This window comes from Saccopteryx bilineata, chromosome 9 (assembly GCF_036850765.1).
Source record: "Saccopteryx bilineata isolate mSacBil1 chromosome 9, mSacBil1_pri_phased_curated, whole genome shotgun sequence".
In the NCBI taxonomy this organism is placed as follows: domain Eukaryota; kingdom Metazoa; phylum Chordata; class Mammalia; order Chiroptera; family Emballonuridae; genus Saccopteryx; species Saccopteryx bilineata.
In genome coordinates this window covers 58845991-58870995 of record NC_089498.1, presented here as the reverse complement: position 1 = coordinate 58870995, position 25005 = coordinate 58845991, and the positions used below count along the sequence as shown (strand labels likewise).

Below are 25005 nucleotides of genomic sequence, written 5' to 3'. Positions count from 1 at the left end.
GTATTGAGATTGCACACACAGCCTTATTGTCTAATGATAGGAGGGCGCCTGTGTCAAGAAAGTTTAGGATAAAGAAAGAGGATTGCTCTGCAGATGGAGTACATAAATGGAACTCTACCTTTCATAGTCGGGGGGAGCTTGTGAAATAAATTTAACAGATTTAGCTAAGTGTAATGGGTGACAGAGCCATAAAGACATCATCTCTCACATCTATCTTGTAAATAAATTTAGATGAGCAACTGCTTAAGCCAACAATGAAAATGTTGGTTGGCAGTGTCACCAGCAAAAAGACAATTTATCTTACCATTGTGAGCACGTAGGTAGATGGGCAAAGTTCAAAATTATTTTAAACATAAATCTGGGAATCTATATAACTGAATATTTACAAATAAAAACATCTTTTGAAATAGCACTTGAAGATTCCGGTCTTGACAGAAATTGACTTCTGCTTATCTACAATAGGTTGGAAAAACAAGAAGGTAACAAGCTGTCCCATATGGTCTAGTGGTTAGGATTCCTGGTTTTCACCCAGGCAGCCCAAGTTTGGCTCCCTGTATGGGAAGTTGTAAGACTGTGCTGGCAGGTGGTACTGAATGAGCCAAGGTTGCTGGTTGGATCCCGGTCAGGGCGCACGCATGAACCAACCAATGACTGCATGGGTGGTTGGAACAACAGGTCAATGTTTCTCTTTCTCTCCCTTCCTCTTTCTCTCATATCAATAAATAAAACTTAAACAATAACAACAACAAAGACTATCCTTAGACATACAGGTTATCACTGAAAGTGAATAACATCTAATTTACACAATGCCTATCTGCCAACCTTCTCAACTTGGGACTCTTTTGTTTCACATTTGAAGTTGAACTGTGCTTCCTCTGTTGCTCACACACCTAAAAAGCGATACTCCTAATTTATAATCTTTTTTTTCCCTTTAGATGGGGGGGGGGGATAGTTCGGCAGACTCCTGCATGTGCCCTGACTGGGATCCATCCAGCAACCCTGCCTGGGGCCAATGCTCCAGTCTGAGCTACTTATAGCACCTGAGGTTGTCCTAGGCTGGACCAGTGGAGCTATCCTCAGCATGCCAGAGCCACGCTTGAACCAATTGAGCCACTGGCTGCAGGAGGGGAAGAGGGAAAGAAGGGGGAGAAGGGGAGAGAAGCAGAAGTTTGCTTCTTCTGTGTGCCCTGACCAGGAATTGAACCCAGGTGAGCTACCAGCCAGGGCACTAATTTATAATCATATTTACTGACTTATTAGAATCTTATTGCCAGTCTTTCCCCTTTGGCAGTATTCCTGGCAAACTTTAGTTAATATATGTAACTCTTTTAAGAAATACTTCACTTAAATCCATAAAAAAATACAGACTTTGCACAGGAAAGTGCAGTTAACAATCAGCCTTTGAAAATCTCCACATTAAACTCATCGGTTGTGAAGGAATTAGAATAAATTGGCATTATCCTTAGTTTGGATCCATAATGGTAAACTGAATTAAAAACCACTTTTAAAAATAATTTTGCATGCAATCTCAATGCATTGTGCTAATAGTCATATGTGAAAACTTTCAAATATAAAAAACTAGTATCAAAATCAAACTATGTTGCTTTAATAGCATTGGCCTGGCATGTGGATGTCCTGGGTTTGATTCCCGGTCAGGGCACACAGGAGAAGTGATCATCTGCTTTTCCACCCCTCCTCCTCCCCTCTCTCCTCTCCTACCGCAGCCATGGCTTGATTGGTTGGAGTACATATGCTTGGGGAGGGGGTGCTGAGGATGGCTCCAATGGAGCCTCTACCTCAAGGACTAGAAATCGCTCAGTTGCCAGCATGGTCCCAGATGGGCAGAGCATCAGCCCCAGACAGGGGTTGCTGGGTAGATCCCAGTCAGGGTGCATGCGAGAGTCTGTCTCTCTATCTCCCCTCCTATCACTTGGGAAAGAAAATAAAGATGAAACTTAAAAAGAAATTTTTAAGGCTTTAGGCTGCTTACATGGGAACAGCGATTGCACACTTTTGTGTGAAAACAGCTCATATTATCTTAACTACACCCACTTGCCTTTTTAGATTAAGTAACAAAGTTTTAATATTCAAAGAAATTCTAGTTCAAACATGCAATACATTTTACCATGACTCTAAAAATAAATGTACCTAGTTATTTTGGATTTGATGGTATGGTAGATCTTCATTTCACTGTAAGATGATCACTTCCAATTTCAACATGAACACATGTACCAATATGATCCTATAACTTTGAAAAATAACTTTGAGAACTGGTACCAGTTTTCTTCCCTTCACTACCTATAAAAATGCATGACTAATATTATAATTTCAAATTCAAAATTAAGAAAACTGTTTAGTCTGTTAAAAGAATGCCCCTTTATCAGAAACTTTGGAAATTCATGGATTTTTTTCTTTGAAACCTTTTAAAAGCTTGATGCTTTTTGCTGACCCAATTATACTTACTTGATTTACTGAGATTTAGCAAGGTAGAGGGAAACATCAATTTGTTGTTCCACTTATATATGCATTCATTGGTTATTTTTTAAATATTTAGTTACTGATTTTAGAGAAGGGGGAAGGAGGAAAGAGAAACATGGATCTGTTGCTCCACGCATCATTGGTTATTTTTTAAATATTTAGTTACTGATTAAGAGAAGGGGGAAGGAGGAGAGAAAGAGAAACATGGATCTGTTTCTCCACTCATCATTGGTTATTTTTTAAATATGTAGTTACTGATTTTAGAGAAGGGGGAGGGAGGAGAGAAAGAGAAACATGGATCTGTTGCTCCACCCATCCATGCATTCACTGGTTGACTCTTGTATGTGCCCCAACAGGGGACGGAACCTGCAATCCTGATGTATGGTGACAACACAATAACTGAGCATCTGGCCAGGGCCATTCATGCTTATTTTAAAAAGGGAGGAAAAGCATGGAAAAAAATTCACCGTAAGAAACTGATAGAATACTGGTTTGTTATTTTAGATTTTGTGCTGATGATGTGCTTTCAAGACATGTCTAAGTAAGTCATATGGGATACTTAAAATCAGCATACACAATCTGGGTAGCAACATTATCTACCATAATACACAAAACTGTACACAATAAAGTATCAGTGATCATACTTAAGAATGCCGGTGTGGTTTCATTGATTCCTGTGATTTCCAAGGTAATTCTGGATTTTAGCAAGCAGAAGCTTGTGATTAACTACTACTGAGAACTCAAGTATACTAAAAAAAATGATGAGAATGTTTACCTGTTACTTTGGTCAATTCCAAATAATGTTTGCCTATATTACACACATATTTTGTCATGTTTTCTTCTAACCCATAAAATCCAAAATTCTCTCTTTAAAAAATGTTAACCACTCTTTCTTTTCTTCTTTTATTGTTCCTAATAACTCAAGTTTTCACCTTTTTTTCTTTTTTTAAGTGAAAGGAGGGAAGATAGTGAGACAGACTCCTTGCATGTGCCGTGATTGGGATCCGCCTGGCAATCCATCTGAGGCTAATGCTCCAATCAACCAAGCTATTTTTAGCACCTGAGGCTGATGTACTCTGACCCATGGAGTTATCCTCAGTGCCCAGGGCCACTGCTCGAACCAATCAAGCCACTAGCTATGGGAGAAAAGAGAGAGGAGACAGAGGGAGGGAAGCAGATAGTCACTTCTCTTGTGTGCCCTGACTTGGAATTGAAGCCAAGATGTCCATATGCAATAGGTTGATGCTCTACTCACCATGCCAACAACCCAGGGCCTTTTTTTTTTTCTAAATTAGTATGAATTTGTTTCTGGGCTGAGTCTTTCAAGAGTATGACACAAACAAATACTTATCTTCAAATTTTTGCTTTTAAGAAAAATACAATTTAAAAGAGGACTCAATTCTTTTAAAATTCATTTTAGAGAGACAGGCAGGGGGAGAGAGAGAGAAGGGTGGAGGGAGGAGCAGGAAGCATTAACTCCCATATGTGCCTTGACCAGGCAAGCCCAGGGTTTCAAACCTGAGACCTCAGCATTCCAGGTTGACTCTTTATCCCCTGTGCCACCACAGGTCAGGTAAGAGGATGCAATTCTTATTTTTCTTCCCGAAGTGGGCAATGAAACTGTTCCCACACCTTTGATCCTGCCATTACTATTGTCATGGAGGTGCTTCAATTAAATGTCCCCGTATCAGTGCCTGCCACTCGCTGGGCTAGAATCCTATTTTAAGACATCCATCATGACTATTTTAAATCTATTCTTTCTGTGATCTAAATAGCCACTACTGGTTAGTTTAATGGATTAAATATCCATGAAGATGAGTACAAAGAAGTTACACCTTTATTATTGACCTGACCTACTTCTAAAAAAGCAGAGTAACATTCAAAGTTCACTTTGATGAAAACTGGAAAAACACATAAACCATATTTTCTCAGTGTCATTACCACTGTAAAGAAAATCAAGGTAACAACAGGTTTTTCCTAGATTGTATTGAGACTAATGTAGCTTATCACACCCAACTTAATTTTTCTTTTTAAGGGAGAGGAGGGGAGATAGAGAGGCAGACTCCCACATGTGCCCTGACCAGGATCCACTCGGCTACCTGTCTTGGACTGATGCTCTCAACTAAGCTATTTTTAGCACCTGAGGCGGAGGCTCCACGGAGAAAGAGAAAGGAGGGTGAGGGGGAGAGGAGGGCGAGGAGGAGGGGAAGAGAAGCAGATGGTCACTTCTCCTGTGTGCCCTGACCAGGAATTGAACCCAGGACTTCCACACACCAGGTCAATAGTCTACCACTGAGTCAACCAACCAGGGCCCCCAGTTACTTTCTAGTTAACTAAATAATAAAAGGTAATAATTTTTCTAGAAAATTATAAGTCTGAATATACATGATTTTGAGAATAATTTAATACCTTAACTTCAACATACAAACTACATTCTGAAGTAATTATACTGAATGCAAAGAAACGGATCCTTACAAGACCAAAATAACCCACAGGCCATAGGTTGCTTTCACATTTTCCTTTTCTTTGTTTAAACGAATGTGCACCACCATGGTTCAACAAGTAAGGCAAATACCATGACTATGAAAGCTGCAGTTTGCGATATATACCACATCTATAACCCAGAAAAGGTGAATTAGACAAAAGTGGTAGTCATTCTAATTAAACAATCAGGACAAGTTTGTTTGCACTAGCATCAGAACTGTCGATTTAAGTTTCTTTTCTCTTGATGATTAGAGGCCCCACGTTGTCTCCAGTCTCTTCGTTGTGTTTTGTGTGAGCTCCATCACAGAATGGGAACTAGGAAGGGGAAAAAAGAATGCGAAATGTATAATCAAAAAGCAGTATTATCTTTGGCAGAGTTGTTGACATTCAATTCATATATATAACATAACTCAATATAAAATAGCATTTATATTTGGGATATTTGATTACAGATTTTGAGAACATTTCCCATGTTTATATACTAATTTCCTTTTCTTTCTAGTGAACTGGCTATGTCCATTGCCTAGGTATATGTAAAAGCTTAAGCTCATTTGTTTAAAATCAATTTGCATATGATGTTCTTGTTAATCGTCTTTGTACAATTTTTCTCCCTAAACCTTAAATTTTTTTTTAAACTTATTGATTTTAGAGGGAGGGGAAGAGAGAGAAACACTGACCTGTTGTTCCACTTTATTTATGAATTCATTGGTTGATTCCTGTATGTGCCCTGACCGGGGATCCAACCTGCAACCTTGGCTTGAGATGATACTCTAACCAAGTGAGCTGCCAAAACAGGGCTCCTCTCTAACCCATTTTATTTTGTGTATTTTTTCATACCCTTCATTTCTCCACTTTCATAGAAATAGGCATTTTTAATATACATTTCCTTTTATATATTTCATGTCAAACTATGATAGCTAGCACCTTTGTTTTATTTTAATTGTTCAAAATGTACCTACACTCTAGAATCTAGAGTTTCATGTTTAGTATAAGGCACACTATTGCACTGAAGGAGGCTATTTAGAAGACTAATGTAACAAGAGTCTTGGCCTTAGAGTAAAATTGCCTCATTAGTCAGTAAAGAGGAATAGAATTTTAGATATCTGAAAACTAGACAATGATGGTATATAATATTAATCTTTGATATTAGAAGTATCTTTTCTAAAATAAAATATCTGGTTGGTGTTAAAGAAATTATTTTAATTTTACTATTTATATATAATTCTGAGAGGCAGTAAATGAAAAATCACAGAAAACTTCAAGGTTTTCAAAATATCTTATATATCCAGGTATAAATTCCATCTTGGAATAGATGGCCATATCAATGTAATGTTGGCCAGGTAGCTCAGTTGGTTGGAGTGTTGTCCCAAAATACCAAAGTTGTGCATTCGATTCCCAGTCAGGGCACATACAAGATCAAACAATGAATGCATAAATGAGTGGAACAACAAGTGGATGTCTGTCTCTCTCTCTCCTTTTCTCTCTAAAATAATTAACTGTAATGTGTATACACATACATTATTTCTTTTTTTAGGTCAATAAGATATGGTACACAGTTTATTCATATTAAAAACAAAGCCTTGCAGCAAAAATATGAACCCAAGTTTTCAGATTTGGCATAGATGAGAAAAGAGGCTACACACACACATGCACACACACACACACACACACAAATCAAACTGAAATGTGTCCTACAGCAAAGAACAGCATTTCAAAGTGCCATAAGTTTGATAAACAAACAGATGATTTTGCAGTGAGAATAAAAGTTTACACTGTAAAAGGCTCCATTTTTATATAGCCTACACAAAAAATGTCACTGTAAAGTGTTAGGCACAGAGGTTATAAAGTATTTTTCTGGAAAATGAAATATATGTAAATTAAAAAGCTTCAAGTAACATGCTTCACTTTTATTGCTTTGTTAATCTAATTGCTAAAAATACTAGAAAACTTGTTTCTCTCAAATTATTTTTCTCTATATATACAATCAACAATAGGAGAGAAACCTATAGTATTCAAAGAAAATCTTATAACAGGTTAAGAAAGCTATACATCAAAAATGAAAATATACTTTTTATAATAACCTGAAACTGAAATTCATGTTTCATCATGCTCTCAAACAAACAAAAAAAATCTTTAAAAGGTAGTTAGTAGATCCTATTTGTTCATAAACTTTCATACTTTTAAAGTGTATAGTTTTTATGTCTTTAAACTGTAAACTAGATATTAAAAATAATTTTGTTCAGAGGCACTGGTATCTTTTAATAGCACTTTCTATTATCACTTAACCACAGGAAATATTGACTTAAATCAGAATTATCTTCCAAACTTCATGTTTCCCATTTTGAGTAATAAAACAACTAAACTTTATTTTCAACCAAAAGTCAAAATGAGTTATTTCAAAATAAGATTAACAATTTCTTAGGAATGCTTTCTACATAACAATGGGATATATATATATAAAGAGTACTTCATGATTCTTAATATAGTATAAATGAAAGAGTATTTACTTGGCATTAAAATTCAAATAGTAGATTACATAAAAATGTTTTTCAGAAAGTGCCTTATTTTATTTTTAACTTTTTCATTCAGGAGAATGAAAATGAGTGATATTGTTTTCAAACATAATCTAGGTATAGTAGTATTGCATTAAATAATATAAACATGAATTTTATTAAACGTTTTTCATTAAAAAATTTGAAATTTGGCCGACAGGATAGCTTGGTTGGTTACAGCATCATTCCAATACGTAAAGGTTGTGGGTTCAAACCCTGGTCAGGGTACATATAGGGACAGATCAATATTTTTGTCTATTGTTCTCTGATTCCCTTCTCTCTAAAATCAATCAATAAATTAAAAAAAATTTTTTTCTGAAATTTGTTAAGCCAAGAGCTGAAATGATAAAAACACAAAGAGTATGTTAAATTCAGTTCATTCAGTATTGATACTTAAGATCAAATAATTGAAGTAAAAAAGTTTAGCTTATAGTTGATTCTAAAATTTGTTCTACGATGCCAATCTTTGTACAAAACAGCCTGGAGAAAAGTTTGTGAATTAAATTGGCTGAATTTCCTGTATGTCCTATTATGTTTGTTAAAACAATTAAAAATTTACTAATTTCAAATATCTTTAAAACTACAGAAGGGAGAGTTATGAAGATATTAGAATAAATGTTTAGGAGAAAAAAAAATCAGGATCCTTGTTCTCCACTTGAAAAGCTAACAACATTATCAGGGTCTCCATAAAAAAAAAGTGAGATTTGTTTCTTTTGAATGACCCTATATCTCAATTTATGTTTCTGTTTTTAGGGTGATTCAAAATGAAATCAAATACACTCCTTCTTAAATTATCTCTAATTATCTCTTCTATCTGCAATGACTGAAGAAAAATTTTTTCTTTCTTCTTCAAACTTTGTATTTAAAACTTTTTTGGGTTTTTTTTTTTGCCTGACTTGTGGTGGCACAGTGGATAGAGCATCAACCTGGAATGCTGAAGTCGCCAGTTTAAAACCCTGGGCTTGCCCAGTCAAGGCACATATGAGAAGCAACTATTACTAGTTGATGCTTCCTGCTCTTTTCCCCTTCTCTCTTTCTGTCCCTCCCCTCTCTAAATAATCAATAAATAAAATCTTAAAAAAATGTTTAATTGATCCTATTTAGAGAGAGAATGGGGGAGAGAGAAAGAAAGGAGGGAGGGGAGAGTGAAAGGGAGGAGGGAGGGGAGAGTGAAAGGGAGGAGGGAGGGGAGAGAAAAAGGGGGGAGAGAGAGAGGGAGAGGGAAAAGGGAGTGAGAAAATGAAAAAAAGAGGGGGAGAGGGAGAGGGAGGGAGAGAGGGAGAGAGAAAGAAAGGGAGTGGGAAGGTGAAAGGCAGAGGGAAGGGGAGAGGGAGAAAGGGGGGAGAGAAAGGGAGAAGGATGGAGAGAAGGAGAGAGGAAGGGAGAGAGAGGGAGGAGGGAGGGGAGAAGGAGAGGGGAAGGGAGAGTGAGAGAGAGGAAGAGGGAGAGGGGGAAGGGAGAGTGAGAGTGAGAGGGGGGAGAGGGAGAGAGAAAAGGAGGGAGGGAGAGGGAAGATGAAAGGGAGGAGGAGAGAAAGGGAGGAAGGAGGGAGAGAGACAGGGAGGAAGGAGGGAGAGGGGGAAAATGAGAGAGGGAGAGAGAGGGAGGGAGGGGGAGAGAGAGAAGGAGGGAGGGAGAGAGAGAAAGGAACGAGGGAGAGAAAGGGAGGAGGAAGGGATAGAGAGGGGGAAAGGGAGAAGGAGAGAGATAGGGGGAGAGGGAGGGTAAGAAGGAGAGGGAAGGGTAGAGGGAGGAAGAGAGAGAGAGGGAGAAAGGGAGAGAGGGAGAGAGAGGAACCTTGATCTGTTTCTGTATGTGCCCTGACCAGGGATTGAACCAGCAACCGCTGAACTTCAGGACAATACTCTAACCAAGGGGGCTATCTTGCCAGGGCCAAACTTTCTATTTTTAATGAAAGGCTGGATTATATTTCTCAAGAAAGTTGCCTGGCCCTGGCCGGTTGGCTCAGCGGTAGAGCGTCGGCCTAGCGTGCAGACGACCCGGGTTCGATTCCTGGCCAGGGCACACAGGAGAAGCGCCCATTTGCTTCTCCACCCCTCCGCCGCACCTTCCTCTCTGTCTCTCTCTTCCCCTCTCATAGCCAAGGCTCCATTGGAGCAAAAATGGCCCGGGCGCTGGGGATGGCTCTGTGGCCTCTGCCTCAGGCGCTAAAGTGGCTCTGGTCGCAACATGGCGACGCCCAGGATGGGCAGAGCATCACCCCCTGGTGGGCAGAGCCCCTGGCGCATGCGGGAGTCTGTCTGACTGTCTCTCCCTGTTTCCAGCTTCAGAAAAATGCAAAAAAAAAAAAAAAAGTTGCCTGGGGGCATTCTGGCTCATTACCATAAACCACCTTGAGGAACAGGATTGCTTTGGTTGAGAAAGGAAACACAAGCAAGGAGATCTTTGACACTTCTGGGAGAATACGGCATTTCATACCATTCTTACTTTGGTAAACGTTAATATAGTAGATATAAAAGAAAAATGTATAAACAGAACTTGAGATTTTACAAGACTGTCCTTATATGGACTGACCGACATTTAGAAAATATCGTTTGTTTCTATGAAAAAATGGATCAGTGCAACCAAACTATTAATAGGATGGAGACTCTCTATAGCACACACATATGCCCCCCAAAGAAAAACAAGCCCACCACTAACAAAACACCCCAACTCAAACACTGAAGCTGTAAATAAAAGGATTCTATGTAGTATGTCCAGCTGCATTTCATTTCAAATTCAGTTGAGTTCCTGATGTTAACTGGCATGGCTTTCCTCCATTTCTTATTTCTTAATAAGAAGAGACTGCGCTTTTCTGCTGTCCTTGTTCAAAGTGTCTCCTGCCTTCCAGGTAGCCTACCTGAGGTGAGTGAATGTGGGTGTGGTGGGACTCTAGCCAAACTACGTTGTATACTCTTCTCCCTTGTCTTCCTGTTCTGAAAGACTATCTCTTTCTTCATTTTTATGGCTGAGTTTCACATCTCTCCTTAGTCTCATTTCCTTCCACCCTTTCAAGAAACCATTGTTTCAAATAATATCCTTCCTGGTAGTCACTTTAATCATTTCTTCGCTATTGGTTCCTTTCCTTCTCACTTTACATATTGATAGCCCTTTTGTGAAATATCATGAAATAGGTCAGTTTCTTGAATAGCAGAGAGCATACCAATCCTGGAGGAAGAAGGGGAATGAGATGTGCTAAAACAGGGGTCCCCAAACTAAGGCCCGCATGCAGCCCCCTGAGGCCATTTATCCGGCCCCCGCTGCTTCTGGAAGGGGCACCTCTTTCATTGGTGGTGAGAGGAGCACAGGATGTGGCGGCGTCGCTCACGTACAGTACTAATTCCGGTGACACGGGATGCACGCGTCATGGCTCTGGAAGCGCGTCATATCACTTGTTACGGCTAGCAGTGACAAATATGGAACCAGACATTGACCATCTCATTAGCCAAAAGCAGGCCCATAGTTCCCATTGAAATACTGGTCAGTTTGTTGATTTAAATTTACTTGTTCTTTATTTTAAATATTGTATTTGTTCCTGTTTTGTTTTTTTACTTTAAAATAAGATATGTGCAGTGTGCATAGGGATTTGTTCATAGTTTTTTTTATAGTCCGGCCCTCCAATGGTCTGAGGGACAGTGAACTGGCCCCTTGTGTAAAAAGTTTGGGGACCCCTGTGCTAAAACATGAATTTCTACATGTTACTAAGAGATCTGACTCATTAAGATCTGGGAAAACTGCTTGTATTAGATGCACACAACAAACCAGTGGTTGACTATACTGTAAGACTGAATGAGAGCCCTGGCCGGCTCGCTCAGGGGTAGAGTGTAGGCCTGGCGTCTAGATGTCCTGGTTTCAATTCCTGGTCAGGGTACACAGGAGAAGCAACCATCTGCTTATATTCCCCCTCACCACCTCTTTTCCCTTTCCACAGCCATGGCTTGGTTAGTTTGAGTGCACTGGCTCCCGTAGCTGAGGATGGCTCTATAGACCTCTACCTCAGGTGCTAAAAATAGCTTGGTTGTGAGCATGGCCCAAGACAGGCAGAGCATAAGCCTCAGATGGGGTTGCTGGGTAGGTCCCAGTTAAGGCACATGCAGAAGTCTGTCTGTCTCCCCTCCTCTCACTCAGAAAAGAAAGAAAAAATAAAAAAATGAATGAGGATTGGCCATTGGCTCAGTGGACAGAGAGCATCAGCCTGGCTTGTTGACCTTCTAGGATCAACCCATGAGAAGTGACCATCTGCTTCTCTTTCTCTCCCTCTCCCCCTATTCTCTCTCTTTCCCTCTCGCAGCCAGTGGCTTGATTGGTTCAAACATTGGCCCCTGGCACCGAGGATCGCTTGGTTGATTTGAACATTGGCTCCAGATGGGGGTTGCAGAGTGGATACCAGTCAGGGTGCATGTGGGAGTCTGTTGTCTCACTATCTCCCTTTTCACTTAAAAAAAAAAAAAAGAATGAGGTAGAGGGTGTTATATTGAATGGGGCACTTGAAACCATATCAACACAATAAATTAAAAATTAAAAAAGAAGAATGGATGAGAATTCAAGTTTATATTGCATATAACTTCTTTTGGAAATAAGTAAAAGAGGCATTTAAGTTTATTATAGGCCCTGGCTAGTTTGCTCAGTGCTAGAGTGTCAGCCCCGCATGTGGATATCCCAGGTTCAATTCCAGTCAGGGCACACAGGATAAGCAAGCATCTGCTTCTCCACCCCTGCCCTCTCCCTTCCTTCTCTCTGTGGCTCTCTTCCGCTTCTTGCAGCCATGGCTTGTTTGGAGCAAGTTGGCCCTGGGCACTGAGGATGGCTCCATGGCTTCTCCTCAGGCACTAAAATAGCTCAGTTGCCAAGCAATAGAGCAACGCCCCAGATGGGCAGAGCACTGCCTGGTACGAGGCTTGCCAGGTGGATCCTGGTCTGGGTGCATGCAGGAGTCTGTTTCTCTGCCTCCCCGTTTCTCACTTAAGGGGAAAAAAAAGTTTTATTATAAACACAACTGGGTTGTATAATTACTGACTATAAACTCAATACAGATATCTAATCAAAGGATTAATTACAAGTCTTCTGTGCATTGACATGTAAGCGCGTGACCTGGCACCTGTGTGATAAACATAGGGAACTCAAGAATGTGGGAAGCCTCCAAGGATGCCTGAAGAATAAGAACATCCATTAATAGAATAATATCCAAAGTGAACTCTTAATTCACTTTGGTAACAAAGAGTACTCAAGATTCAGTGAAAATTCAGAAGTGACAAATCCTAGGCGCAAAGAGGATCACTAATGGCATAAAAGATAAACAAAAAAGAACTGAGAAAATTGAAAATAAAATTAGTCTGGTATCCCTTTCCTTAAAGTCTACCTAATGGGAAATGGTAATGCCTAGTTTAACCATATGCAAACTATAAATTGTATGATGCAAGGATGATACCAGAATGTTATGTTGAACTATAATCTAATAAACATTTAAATCACTAGCTTCTGTCCATTTGTGATTCTTCCTGAAATATTTGAGATCTTAGTCCGTGAAAGAACATATTTGCTTTATTGACCCTTTACCTTCTGGGAAAACCCAACCAAGGTAAATAAACTTTACTTGACCTCAAAGCTAAGCTTTAGAGTTCACTAAAGCTATTATTTCTTTTTCTTTCCATTTACTAAAAATCTGACATATACTCAGACTTCTAGCATTTCTTTATTAGTAATTCACACTTTAACCTACTTGGACACAGCTTCTATTCTAACTAATCTGTTGAAATGACACCAAAAGGTCAATTAACTAATGATTTAATCCAGCAGTGTTACTACAATAGTTTATTCACCTGGTTGATTTTGCGCAAGCTGATGCTGACAACCAAAACTTTCCCTCTTTCCATTGTGAAGTCATCAAATTCTTAGTTTTCTTCTAACTCTGGCCCATTTCATCTCCATTGATGGCTCTTATTCCTCTTTCCAAAATGCAGAAAATGCTTCTCTATGAGTTCAAACTTAGCCCCTGATTTTTATCTGTATCAAGGATCTGTTGGTTGCATTCCTATGCTTGACTCATTAGTTCTATTGATTTCTACCTGTAACCCCATGTCACAATTTTAGTCCCATATTTCAGATCGTCTGCTGTACATTTACATTCAAATGTCATCTTTAATTTACTCTTTGAAATTGAACTCCTTATTACTGTCCTAGGAAATCAACTTTTAATCCTGAATTCCTTACTTCTGTCAATGGCACCACCTCTTTATAATCCTACCCACTGAGATACTTTAGCAAGCGTTTGTCCCCCCTGCCGCCCTGCCCCACAATCTTCCACACAAATCAGTCATTGCATTTGGCTGCTCCTTCCCTCAGCATGTTTCATGTATCTATTCAATGTTCTCCATTTCCACAGCTATATCCCCTGGTATAAGTATCATAACTTTATGACTGAAATCCCTGTCAAGGAGCTCCCTATGTCTGCAGGCACAAACCCCTCACACTGGTATACTCAAGACTCTCTTCAATTTGGACTTATTTCTGGAGGGAGACAGGCACAAGGACCAGACTAGATTCATCACCGATCCCACCTTTGCTTATATTTATATGAGCCCTTTCAGCAGAATCTGAGAAAGGCTCCAACACTTGCTTCTTTATTCAAATGTCACCAATCTTTCCGGGGCAATTTAACTCCCATGTGTATCACCATGCCTTCCCAGAAAACTCTAGCCCACAGTGTAACACATCTATGATATCTGCTGTTTTACTACTTAACTTTTGTTAGGCATGTATATATACTAGACATTAAATGAACTATTTAAAACCATTGACTAAAGAACTATTACAACTCTGATTTAGAAATTCCCTAATTTCTAAAGGTATTACTTTCTATATTTTAATGAGCAACAGGAGAATAAACCTATTATAGCAATAATTTTTAAAAACAAACCAGATCTAGATTAGAATATTATTGAGGATTATTTTCTGGCAATCCCACTAGTACTTCCGAACAATCCCACATTCCATATGAACAGTGTTGTTCTTAAGATGTAACTTGTTATATTGGCACTAACTTTTGATTCATATTCCATATGTTCATCAAGCATATTTTTAGACACAAGGACATAAGCTAAGCACTACATCACCGGATTTTATAACATCAATTGTACTGAGATAAGGGAGTTAGTGGAATTTGCTTCCTAGGGACTAGTATTGATATGTTGATTTGTGATAATGGCTCTCCACTGTAGAAAGAGGTCCCTCACATACTGTGCTTTCAGAAATAGATGTATCACTTTTATTGTCTATTTTCTTAAGCCTTATAGTTATCTTTAGTGAAATCCATTTTATTTAAATGTTAATAGTGGCAATACATACAGTATTTTCACCATACACCAGCAATTCTGAAGTCATTCAGTATACAAAGTTTGCAAGATGACCTTAGAAGAGCATTTTACCATCTTTAACTCAGTAGCTATCCTCACTGTCTAAAAGCTGCAGCTATCACAGACGACACTTCCAAATGGAACTTGAAACTTGAAATGCACTTCTCACAAAAGAAAGTAAGATTTTAAAATATCCAATGTTAGATATTTAGCTATAGGAGCTGCAGGTTTTAGAAAGCTGAGGATACAGGGTCAATATGTTTACTAGATAAAAAATTTTCAAGGCCAATTTTCTAAAACTTTCCCTTGAAAATTTTAAAACTTGTCCTAGAATCCAGGAACTTGAAAGCACAAGAAAAGAATTAACTCTTCTGTTTCTCTGTGTTTAGGCTGCATACTTCTTTTCATCAGATGGTGGAGGCTAAGATCCACTTGTGGAGGAAATCTTAAGAGTAAATAAAGAGATTTCTCTCTCTTCTTTGGTTAAGAATATGGTTACATTCTCTTGAACTCAATGAGAATATGGTGTAATTTTACTGTACAATGGTTATACAATTTAGTAACCATATTCCTAAAGATTACATAAAAAATAGAGACCAGGATCCATTAAAAAAGGAATATCTTAATAATATCTGGTGATACCAGTTTGAGAGAAAAGTTTAAAAAGAAACATTACATTAAATATGGTACTAATAATATACAGGACTTGTTTTCCTCACCTTTTTGGACCTCCAACAACGGCAGTACACAGCTTTATCGCCCAAATCCTCCATGTCAAAAGCATGTACAACCTTGGGATTGTCTTTCTGAATGTGAAGGTTAACCATAGATTTGTTGCGATGCTCTTTAACATAAAATCTTTTGTAAGCTAGATAACCAATTGCAGCGGTCCCAGCAGCAATAGTAACTGCTGCGATCCATTCAACTAGAGTAGGAAAAAAAACAGCAATAATTATCAAAACCAAAACATATGCTAAAAGTCTAACATGAATGTTCAGGAAATCCAGTTTTTGATTATTAAGTATCCCAATAGTCAAAGTTGGTTTTTAATGTTAACTGAATAATCAGAACACACTGGTGTAAGACTTGAAGACTTTCCCCAGACCATAGTTAGGCAATTGTGCATTCCTATTGATCCATGATAGCTAAATTAAGATATTATTTCACAGACGGAGAAAGAAAAACAAGGTTTAATAATTTTTAAGTGTACATAAAAAGATTTAAAATAACATGTGAACCTGTTACATACATAAAAAAATTCAGACCACTAACAAGACAAACCCCCCCAAATCAGGAGGTGATTATGTTGACAAAATGATTCAGAGTTCATTTAAATAGTCTTTTAGTGGTTTTAAAATGCGTAACCATAAACAGAATTGGTATCCAAAGGAAAACAAAAAAGGACAAATAAAACAAAACTACCTTTAATATTAAAAATTCAGAGGAATATATCATGCTTGATTCTGGGATTCAAAGCCATTTAAAAGTTTTGTTTTGTTTTTAATTTCAAAGTACTGTCTCATTAAAATAAATAAAAATGCACTAATTTCATATTAAACATGATCAATATAATTACAGTTAAATTCTCATTTAATAAATTCTAAACTTCTATTATCCATCAGTGGACGATTATCTGAATTCCCTACAAACTTCATTTTAAATTTAATGACATTTTGGGGGTGAGGCGGTGGGGTGATAAAGGCAAAGGTATTAAGAAGTACAAACTTATTTACAAAATAGTCACAGGAATGTAAAGTATGTAAAGTACAGCATAGGGAATATAGTTAATAATATTGTAATAATTGTATGTGGTACCAGGTGAGTACTAGAATTACTGGGGTGATCACTTTGTAAATTATATAAATGTCTAAATACTAAATTGTACACCTCAAACTAGTATAAAATAATATTGAATGAGGACTGTAATTCAAAAGTAAAGATAATAAAGTTAATGACATTTTTCTACTCAATTATTTGCTTGACTAACAGGCCAGCTATTATACTCTTTCTACACAGCTTTTCAAGGAGCCCTTAGAAACCCAAGCACTTAACAACTACCCCAGTTCCAGAGAATGATGGAGAGGAGAAAGTTCTGCATAGTCTGGTTAGTCTCCGCCTCAGAGGAGAGTTGTCTATTCCCAGCACGGAGTGGACTGCAGGAAAAAGTTGAACAGGGTCAGGATAAACACACTGGACTGCTTCCCAGCACTTTCTGAGTCAGAGCTTCAGTGTTTGAAATAAGTTCCCAGACTATCAAATAAAGCCCTAGAGAGATAAGTATAAAAAAACACACTCCAAGGCAAAATAAAAAGTATACTGAATAATATATAATGAATAATTAACTATATGGCTTAGTTTGCACTATTGAGTCAAATTTTTATTGTACTAATGTGATAAAACACCATACCCAATAGTGCCTTACATAAAATAGGAACTCATACAAAACTCTAATGGAGCTCTGACCAGGTAGTTAAATTGGTTACAGCATCCTTCCAATATGCCAAGGTTGTGGGTTCTATCCCCGGTCAGGGCACATACAAGAATCTACCAATGAATGTATAAATAAGTGGAACAAATCAATGTTTCTCTCTTTTTCCCTCTCTCTTTAAAAATCGGTAAATAAAATATTAAAGAAAAAAAATCTAATGAAAAAAACCACTATCCTCACACTTAGTTTTTTTATCTTGTACTTCTCTTAGCTTAATAATTTAGTTTTCATCAATGTTTCTAATTAGCATGTTCCTTGGATTCTATTTCCAACCACAGTATTTTTTTCTACAAAGTAAGTTTATTTTTCCTTCCCACAACATTTCCATTCCTCCTTGTTATAATCCCATAAAATAAACATTAACACTATGTCCTTCCCGGGTGCTGCCTGACTGAGAAAACAAGTTAATAAGTCATTTGCCAGCTTCAAACCTTTGGCCTTGCTGAAGAGTGTTTTCTAACTGAACATTTTGTGTAGATCTGTGTCCTGAATTTTAGTGCTGCTTCGTATTTCCCTGTGGCAATTCCAAGCAGGGCTGAAACTTTGCTCTGATTTCTAGCTTGAATCACGGTCTTTATTTTGATGAATTATTTACCATGGAACACCCTTGAGAAAATACTTTATGTCAGGAGCTATGGCAATCCACTGCTTTGCTAATGGAAAGCCACTCTGGATTATTAATGTACTTATCACAAAATGGGCTAAAAGACTGCTTTGTACAGTATATGTTCAATTATGTTTGCTGAATGTTATTTTGAGAATAAATTTAAAAGGGAAATATCCTGAAAAATTACAATAACACAATTCCTTAAATGCTGTTGATCTTAGTTACACCTTACTTTTTGGTGAATTATGAAGCAATCTCTGACAGACTTATTTTAATGGTGCCCACATATTACAAAAAAGCCTTAGATACAAAGGCCAATTCCAACTGGCTAGTTTTAATTTGCCTTACAATATAAAAAAAGGATCCACGGCCTAGCGTGCAGAGGACCCGGGTTCGATTCCCGGCCAGGGCACATAGGAGAAGCGCCCATTTGCTTCTCCACCCCTCCACCGCGCCTTCCTCTCTGTCTCTCTCTTCCCCTCCCGCAGCCAAGGCTCCACTGGAGCAAAGATGGCCCGGGCGCTGGGGATGGCTCTGTGGCCTCTGCCCCAGGCGCTAGAGTGGCTCTGGTCGCAACATGGCGACACCCAGGAGGGTCGCAACATGGCGACGCCCAGGATGGGCAGAGCATCGCCCCCTGGTGGGCAGAGCGTCGCCCCCTGGTGGGCGTGCCGGGTGGATCCCGGTCGGGCGCATGCGGGAGTCTGTCTGACTGTCTCTCCCTGTTTCCAGCGTCAGAAAAAAAAAAAAAAAAAAAAAAGGATCCAATAGGAATTTCTACTTGAAACTTATTATAGGCCAAAAGAATCTATCCATTAAAATATTCTTTAATTTTCTCATACTACTAACTGAATTCACATGGTAACTTTTTTCTTTTTAAATATTTACCTCCCCTGGAATTTTTGATAGGGAAAGAAATGACAGAATAACTAACACAGAAAACAGGCAGCAGCAAATTAAAGAAATGGGATCTGACTCTAGATATCACCTAAGAGTGGCTACCTCATGGGGAATCAAAACATGCTCTCCATGACTCTACCTTCTAACAAGGATCACTTATGTTCCTACATAAACGTCACACACACACACACACACACACACACACACACACACTCACTCAGAAATGGCTCTGTATTTGCTCCAGTGAGACTTTTTTTTTTCAGAATTACAGAGCTAGAGAAGATCTTAAGAAAAGAATTTCCATTTCTTTTCCTCCCTCCCCAAATTCTAATTTTCTAATCTCATTAGAGACAAATATAAAACATCCCAAAATAAGAAAAATGCTGCTTATTATTTCATTACTGCAGCCTTTATCAGTCTTTTCTGGCAAAAAGCTGTGGATGCCACTGGCAACTAGGGGAAAAAAAGGAAACTATCTGAAGATCAGTAAGAATGATGGGAGACTCAAAAGTCAACAATTAGAATAGAAAAAGAATTAAAAACCCAAGTACATTTAGTCCTTGGCATATACACACCTATTTAGAATAGATACAATCTCAGAGGCAACAAGGGACTTTACCAAGACCTAATTTTTAAAGATGTTTCAGTTGACAACTTTTAGAAATTCTGGAGTCCAGAAAACTCCTGAGCATTATTTATGCCTTTTCTGGTTTATACTCACTTCCATTTTCTATAAACATTTCTCAAGGTACAATACTTTAGGTTAGGAGTTACATCAAACCCCAGCTTATCCAACCTTACTTAACAATGCTTTCTATCACATACAAACCATGAATAAACCAATACAAAGTACAAAATACAGAAAATACATTCCTAAATAATCCCTCCCTTTGTAACTCTTCCCTTGGCCAGATACTGTATAATCACTAATTTTCTCTATTAGAATTATTCAGAGAGAGTGAAAATATGAACTTGTTCCCAAATCCTACACCCTTGTTTATAACACATTGCTCTGCTTTTCTCTAGTATAGGGATTATTTTGCTTTAATTTACACAGAAATCTCACCCTGCTTCTTTTCCTTTAGCCCCTTTACTGCCCCAAACTGTCTTCGCAGGCTCAGTGTCAACTGCCACAGAATCAGAATGTTCCTTTCATCTCAGGAGAGGGGGAGGGGAGCTGCGCTTAACTCTTGCCCTCCCTTTGTTCTCCCCCAGATTGGTAGGCTGTGCCTGGTGATGTTTACTCTCAAGGCCTGGCACACAGGTGATGGTCACTGTAAACTGAGTAAAAAGAATAGAGTATCCATTTTAATTTACTGCTCCATCTGCCCTTCAGACCATCACATTGCTCTCACACCAAATGACTTACCTTTGGCCTCATCTTAAGCTATTGTTAAGTGTGGAATTTAAATACTTCCTGAGGTTAAAAAGAAAACTTTATTATAAAACATTTCAGACATACTGAGGGAATGCTTTAATGAACTCCATTCACCTGCTCTAAGAAGTATCAACTCACCACCAATCTTGTTTCCTCTATATTCATAGTTCCCTCCAGCTATTTGTTTATAACCCAGGGGAGCTTCTCTATTCTCAGATCTACACATTCCTTTTCAAAAACACTAAGCCCTTAAACGGTTAATTCAAATGACTCAATATATTTATTGAACCCAAATGAATTAGTTTTAATAAAAGAGACAAGGATATAAGTCAGAGAATAAGGATTTATAAAATTTATTTTTGGTTATATACAATGTAGTGTTCAAGGTTTGGGATGAATAATAAAGTGCAAGGTAAATAGAGGAAACCAATTTTATAACCTGAGGATAAAGCAAAGTACGAAAAAAAGTGATTGAGTGGGCAGCAGATTAAGGAAGGCCTTTATTTGGCTATTTGGGGGTGGTGAACACACAATACAGTGTACATATGATATGTTGTGAAACTATGCACCATGAAACCTGTACAATTTTGTTAACCAGTGTCACCCAAATAAATTAAATAAAAAGAAAAAAATATTTGGTTAAGTTGGCTTTTTTTAATTTTATTTATTTATTCATTTTTAGAGAGGAGAGAGAGAGGTAGAGAGAAGGGGGGAGGAGCAGGAAGCATCAACTCCCATAAGTGCCTTGACCAGGCAAGCCCAGGGTTTCGAACCAGCGACCTCAGCATTTCCAGGACCTCAGCATTTCCAGGTCGATACTTTATCCACTGCGCCACCACAGGTCAGGCAAGTTGGCTTTTTTTTTAAAGGTAAGGGTGAATTGTGAGTTACTACTTTGGGCTGAAAAGAAGAAAACCTCTGTGAATGAGAGAACTTAAAGAGTAATAGATATGTTAGTAAGGCAAGAGTTTAAGGCAGTAAGAGAAAGTGGTATTTGGAGGATGTGGAGAATGACCTTAATTAATCTTTCCATGCAAATAAAAAAGAAGGGATTAATGATGACAGCAGATTAAGTGAGTTTTAGAGCTATCCAGGAGCAAAATGCTTAGTAAACTTCCTAAAGGTCTTCTTTTAGGTATGAGAAGGAGTCGTTAGTGACTCGGTAGTAGTAAAAGTCAATTAATGTTAGAAACTATAATAAACTGCAATAAAATATTTGGTATCAAGGAAAAAGTAAGTTTGGTATACAGTAAGTATGACAATTATACCTCAATAAGGAAAAAAAATGTTTGGTATCATAGACCAAATAGGTATCAAGAGCCAATTTACTGACTGAGATCTTTGGATATCAATTCCACTTACTCATCCTTATTACTTCTTCCAGATTCATGTTTTGGCCATTAATTGTATTTATAACCCACCAATTATTTTTCTTTCGATTATAAACAAGAATTGTGTATGTACCTATACACCCTTTTATTTTTTATCTAACATATACTGACATAGTGGTTCCTATTGTCAAGTACCATCCTAAACTCATTAAAATTATTAACTTATTTAATGAAGAAGAGACATGGTTATCTTCCCCAAAATCAAATGATCTAAAATGATTTCCAGTCTGTTTATTTTTAAAAAATAGGTTTGCTTTAAAAACTGAGAGAACAATTTGAGCTCTAATCATAAGGTAGATTCCCAAGACACTCTCTGTCCCTACCTTGCCACACAACTATATTTGAGAAAGAGGGTGCTGGGAGAAAAGATATACAAAGGCTTTGGGCCTTTTCTCATAGTCCTCCAAACAACCTCTATGCTTTTAGTAAAATAAAAGATAGCTATTTTTCATTAGAAGTTCGACTACTTCAAGGTTAAATTAATAACCCTCTTCACCCAGCAACTTCTTATCCCTTAGAAAATTGCTAACTAATGGGAAAGTCACCTTTAGATTCCCCTATGGTCAGATTAAACAAAACAAATCTTCTTGATTGCAACAAAGATTAGCCTGTAGACAATGTTAAGAATCCCTAGGGTTCACCTATTTCACATTTCAATAGTATGCTACCTAAATACAGCTGAGTGCCCATTTACACAAAATGACTTCACAATTCAAAGACAAATTACGGAATCTTTCCTTCCAGATCACACAAGTGCAAACTGTCCTCCTATAAAAACTATCAGTAGCTCCAGTCACATAAATATCTTATTTTATATAACTATCTTAATTCCTGAGAAAACATCGTTTTTTTTAAAATATACAAAACACAAAAATCATTCCCTACTTTAAATGCACCAGGTGCCTCTGAGACTCAAGATGAGTATCCTTTAAAATAATTTTTTGTAAATAATCACCTTCTACTATATACCTCATTAGTAATTTAAAGATGTCATGGGTTGTCACTCTCCTTCTGCCAGGTAACTTTTGATAATAACATAAGCAGAATTTCCCAATTTATATAATCTATTACAAAATTAGAGCTCAAGGCCGTAGGAACCTTTTACAAATTCTGGCAGTGTTCAATATTTACTAAGTAAACCAATGGGGCTATTTTAAATGAACTTCTGGACAATCTCTTTACCTTTACTTAACTACTGTTACAGGTAACCAAATCTTGAGGTGTGTTGTTTTATACTAGGCAGAGAGATCACATGTATCACATAGCTGGTGCACAGTATTATATTAATAATTATATTACCACCAAGAATTGATATGAAATGAAGTTCACATTAATTGACTTCCAGAAAGTCTCTTAGTTTTAATTGAACCATCTATGAAATGACATTTCCAAACGCTAGGTACTTAGCACAATGAAAGCAAGGCTGAAAAAACTGAAGACTCAATGAGCTCGGCTTTCAATACTCTCTACTGGACTACAGCCACGAAGGGCCAGATGCCAGAGGCATAACGAAAAAGTGGAAATACTTAAGGCCTCGTTTGGGTTTCTTCCCTTTAAAAAAGTGTGCAAAACTAAGATGTGATTAATCATGCATCCCTTCAGGGTTGCAGGCAATACATGTTCTGACTGCACGGTAATTTAAATGTGAGAAAAGGGGGCACGGGGTTGTTTTTTTTTGTTTTGTTTTGGGTTTTTTTTATAGTCGTTTTCTTTCAAGTCCTTTTTTTCAAGTCCTATTACTTCAGAACACAGAGGCGTCTCCAGAGACAAGGAAAGCTAGCAGCGGGACCATTAGGTTTTAGGGGTTGGCTAGTTAGCGGAAACGTGATCCAAACCTGGGTAGATGCCTGCATGGCCTCCTATGTTCAGGAACAGCACCAACCCATACCATTTATCCCGTTAGGCCCAGGGAACCCGCCGGTCGGCCAAGAGCCTGACCTTAGGCATGTCAAGGTTAAAGGACCGGCATACGCGCAGAGCAGCGGTAACAGAGGTGCTGACCAAGCTGCAACTGGTGCGCAGGCCGGCAGCCTCACCCGCTCCCAGACCCCACTTCACCTTTTACGCTGGAAGTCAGACTCATGGCGCCGTTGCTTGCAAGGCGTGTGCACAGGACACTGAACACAAACGGGCTAGCGCCGACACAGGCAGTGAAGGTGCGAAAGACGTCCTCAAAGCCCGACTACTGGCAGCTACAGCGCAGGCGCCGCCGCAGTCCGTAAGCACGTGCGTATTAACCACCCCTGCCGATGCCGAGCATGCGCAGAGCTGCGTCTCGGGCCTCAAGGAAGTCTACAGCCCGGATTTTGACAACTGCAGGAGCTGGAAGGAGGAAGCGGTAGCAACTGAGTTTGCGCAATCTTGAGGGGCGGGTTCCCGGAGCCCTGAGGCTGGGCCTTGGGAATAGGAAATCCAGGCCAGATTTCACATCTCTCCCAGGTGTGTGGGTTTCTCTTCGCACTGGACAGGTGTTATGACAGTTGACATAATCAGATATCGAAAATCTTACTTAAAAATTTCTTGTCCAGTCCAGTACCTGCAAAGCCAGTTCTAGCTTTCGTATAAAATGCCAGTGGTAGAAACAGAGAACTGTAGAGTCCTATTCCAGAACCTCTCCTTCGCTTCCGTTGTACATCCCCGTCTTCTGCCTTTGACCCAGTTAGTCATCTGTTAAGGACCTTGGAACGTGCGCTAAGGGTCGAGTGGTGGTGGTGGTGATGGGGGGAGGGGGGGAGGCCCATTTCTTTAAAAAAAAATGTGCTCGCTTAAACAAAAAAGAATTATGATTATTCTTTCTCTTCCCCAGTCTGAAATCAGTGTCAATAACAAAATTTAAAAAATAAGAGCCGTTTAAGCGTACCAATTTGGGGAGCGGGGTTAGGATTAATTTGTTGTTTTGAAGGTGCGTCTGCTGAGAAGCTGCCTGGTTTTACTTCTATCATTTCTACGTGTGGTGGGCGTTGGAGGGAGTAGAATGCAGTTAAGGGGTACCGCCAATGCCACCCTTGGCGCTGCAGCTGCTTCCTAACACGTTACCACTCTTCACAACGGGAAGCCCCCCGGGCACCTTCTACCCACCCGATCCCGGGAAGCGCAGAAAAGCGCACTGAATGAGTGAGCGCACAGCAGCCCTGACGGCTTGCTAACGCTGGCACCGGGTTGGGGAGTGAAGGATCGCGAGTGTGCTCGCTCCATCCTAGTCACGGTCAGCTCGCCCCTTACCCGCCCGCTCGGAGGGCGCGGTGCGGGCGGTGGGGGTGTGTGTCCTATCGGCGCGGCTTCTGGGCATGCTCAGCGGCGGCAGCCGCAGGTCTCGCAGTCGGAAGCTCGCGGCGGCGGCCGCGCAGGCGGCGCTGACGCGCGCGGCAGCTGAGG

At 39.0% G+C, this 25005-nt stretch overlaps 1 protein-coding gene across 1 annotated transcript; it reads right to left on the bottom strand.

Annotated features, from left to right (window-relative positions):
- Positions 1-4860: 4860 nt before the first annotated feature.
- Positions 4861-23878, bottom strand: CISD1 (CDGSH iron sulfur domain 1). Its single transcript, XM_066242843.1, has 3 exons — positions 23689-23878; positions 15586-15791; positions 4861-5277 (listed from the first exon to the last, which is right to left on the bottom strand). Exons 1-3 carry the CDS (start codon positions 23711-23713, stop codon positions 5188-5190), a joined length of 321 nt encoding a protein of 106 aa, XP_066098940.1. The 5' UTR covers positions 23714-23878; the 3' UTR covers positions 4861-5187.
- Positions 23879-25005: the final 1127 nt, after the last annotated feature.

Excerpts from the sequence above, each read along its gene's own strand:
- CISD1 (XM_066242843.1), bottom strand. The coding sequence starts at position 23,713 with ATGAGTCTGACTTCCAGCGTAAAAG. Across the intron at positions 15,792-23,688 it reads TCTGACTTCCAGCGTAAAAG|TTGAATGGATCGCAGCAGTT; the intron begins GTGAAGTGGGGT and ends TTCCTACTCTAG. Across the intron at positions 5,278-15,585 it reads GTTGTTGGAGGTCCAAAAAG|TTCCCATTCTGTGATGGAGC; the intron begins GTGAGGAAAACA and ends TCCCCTTCCTAG.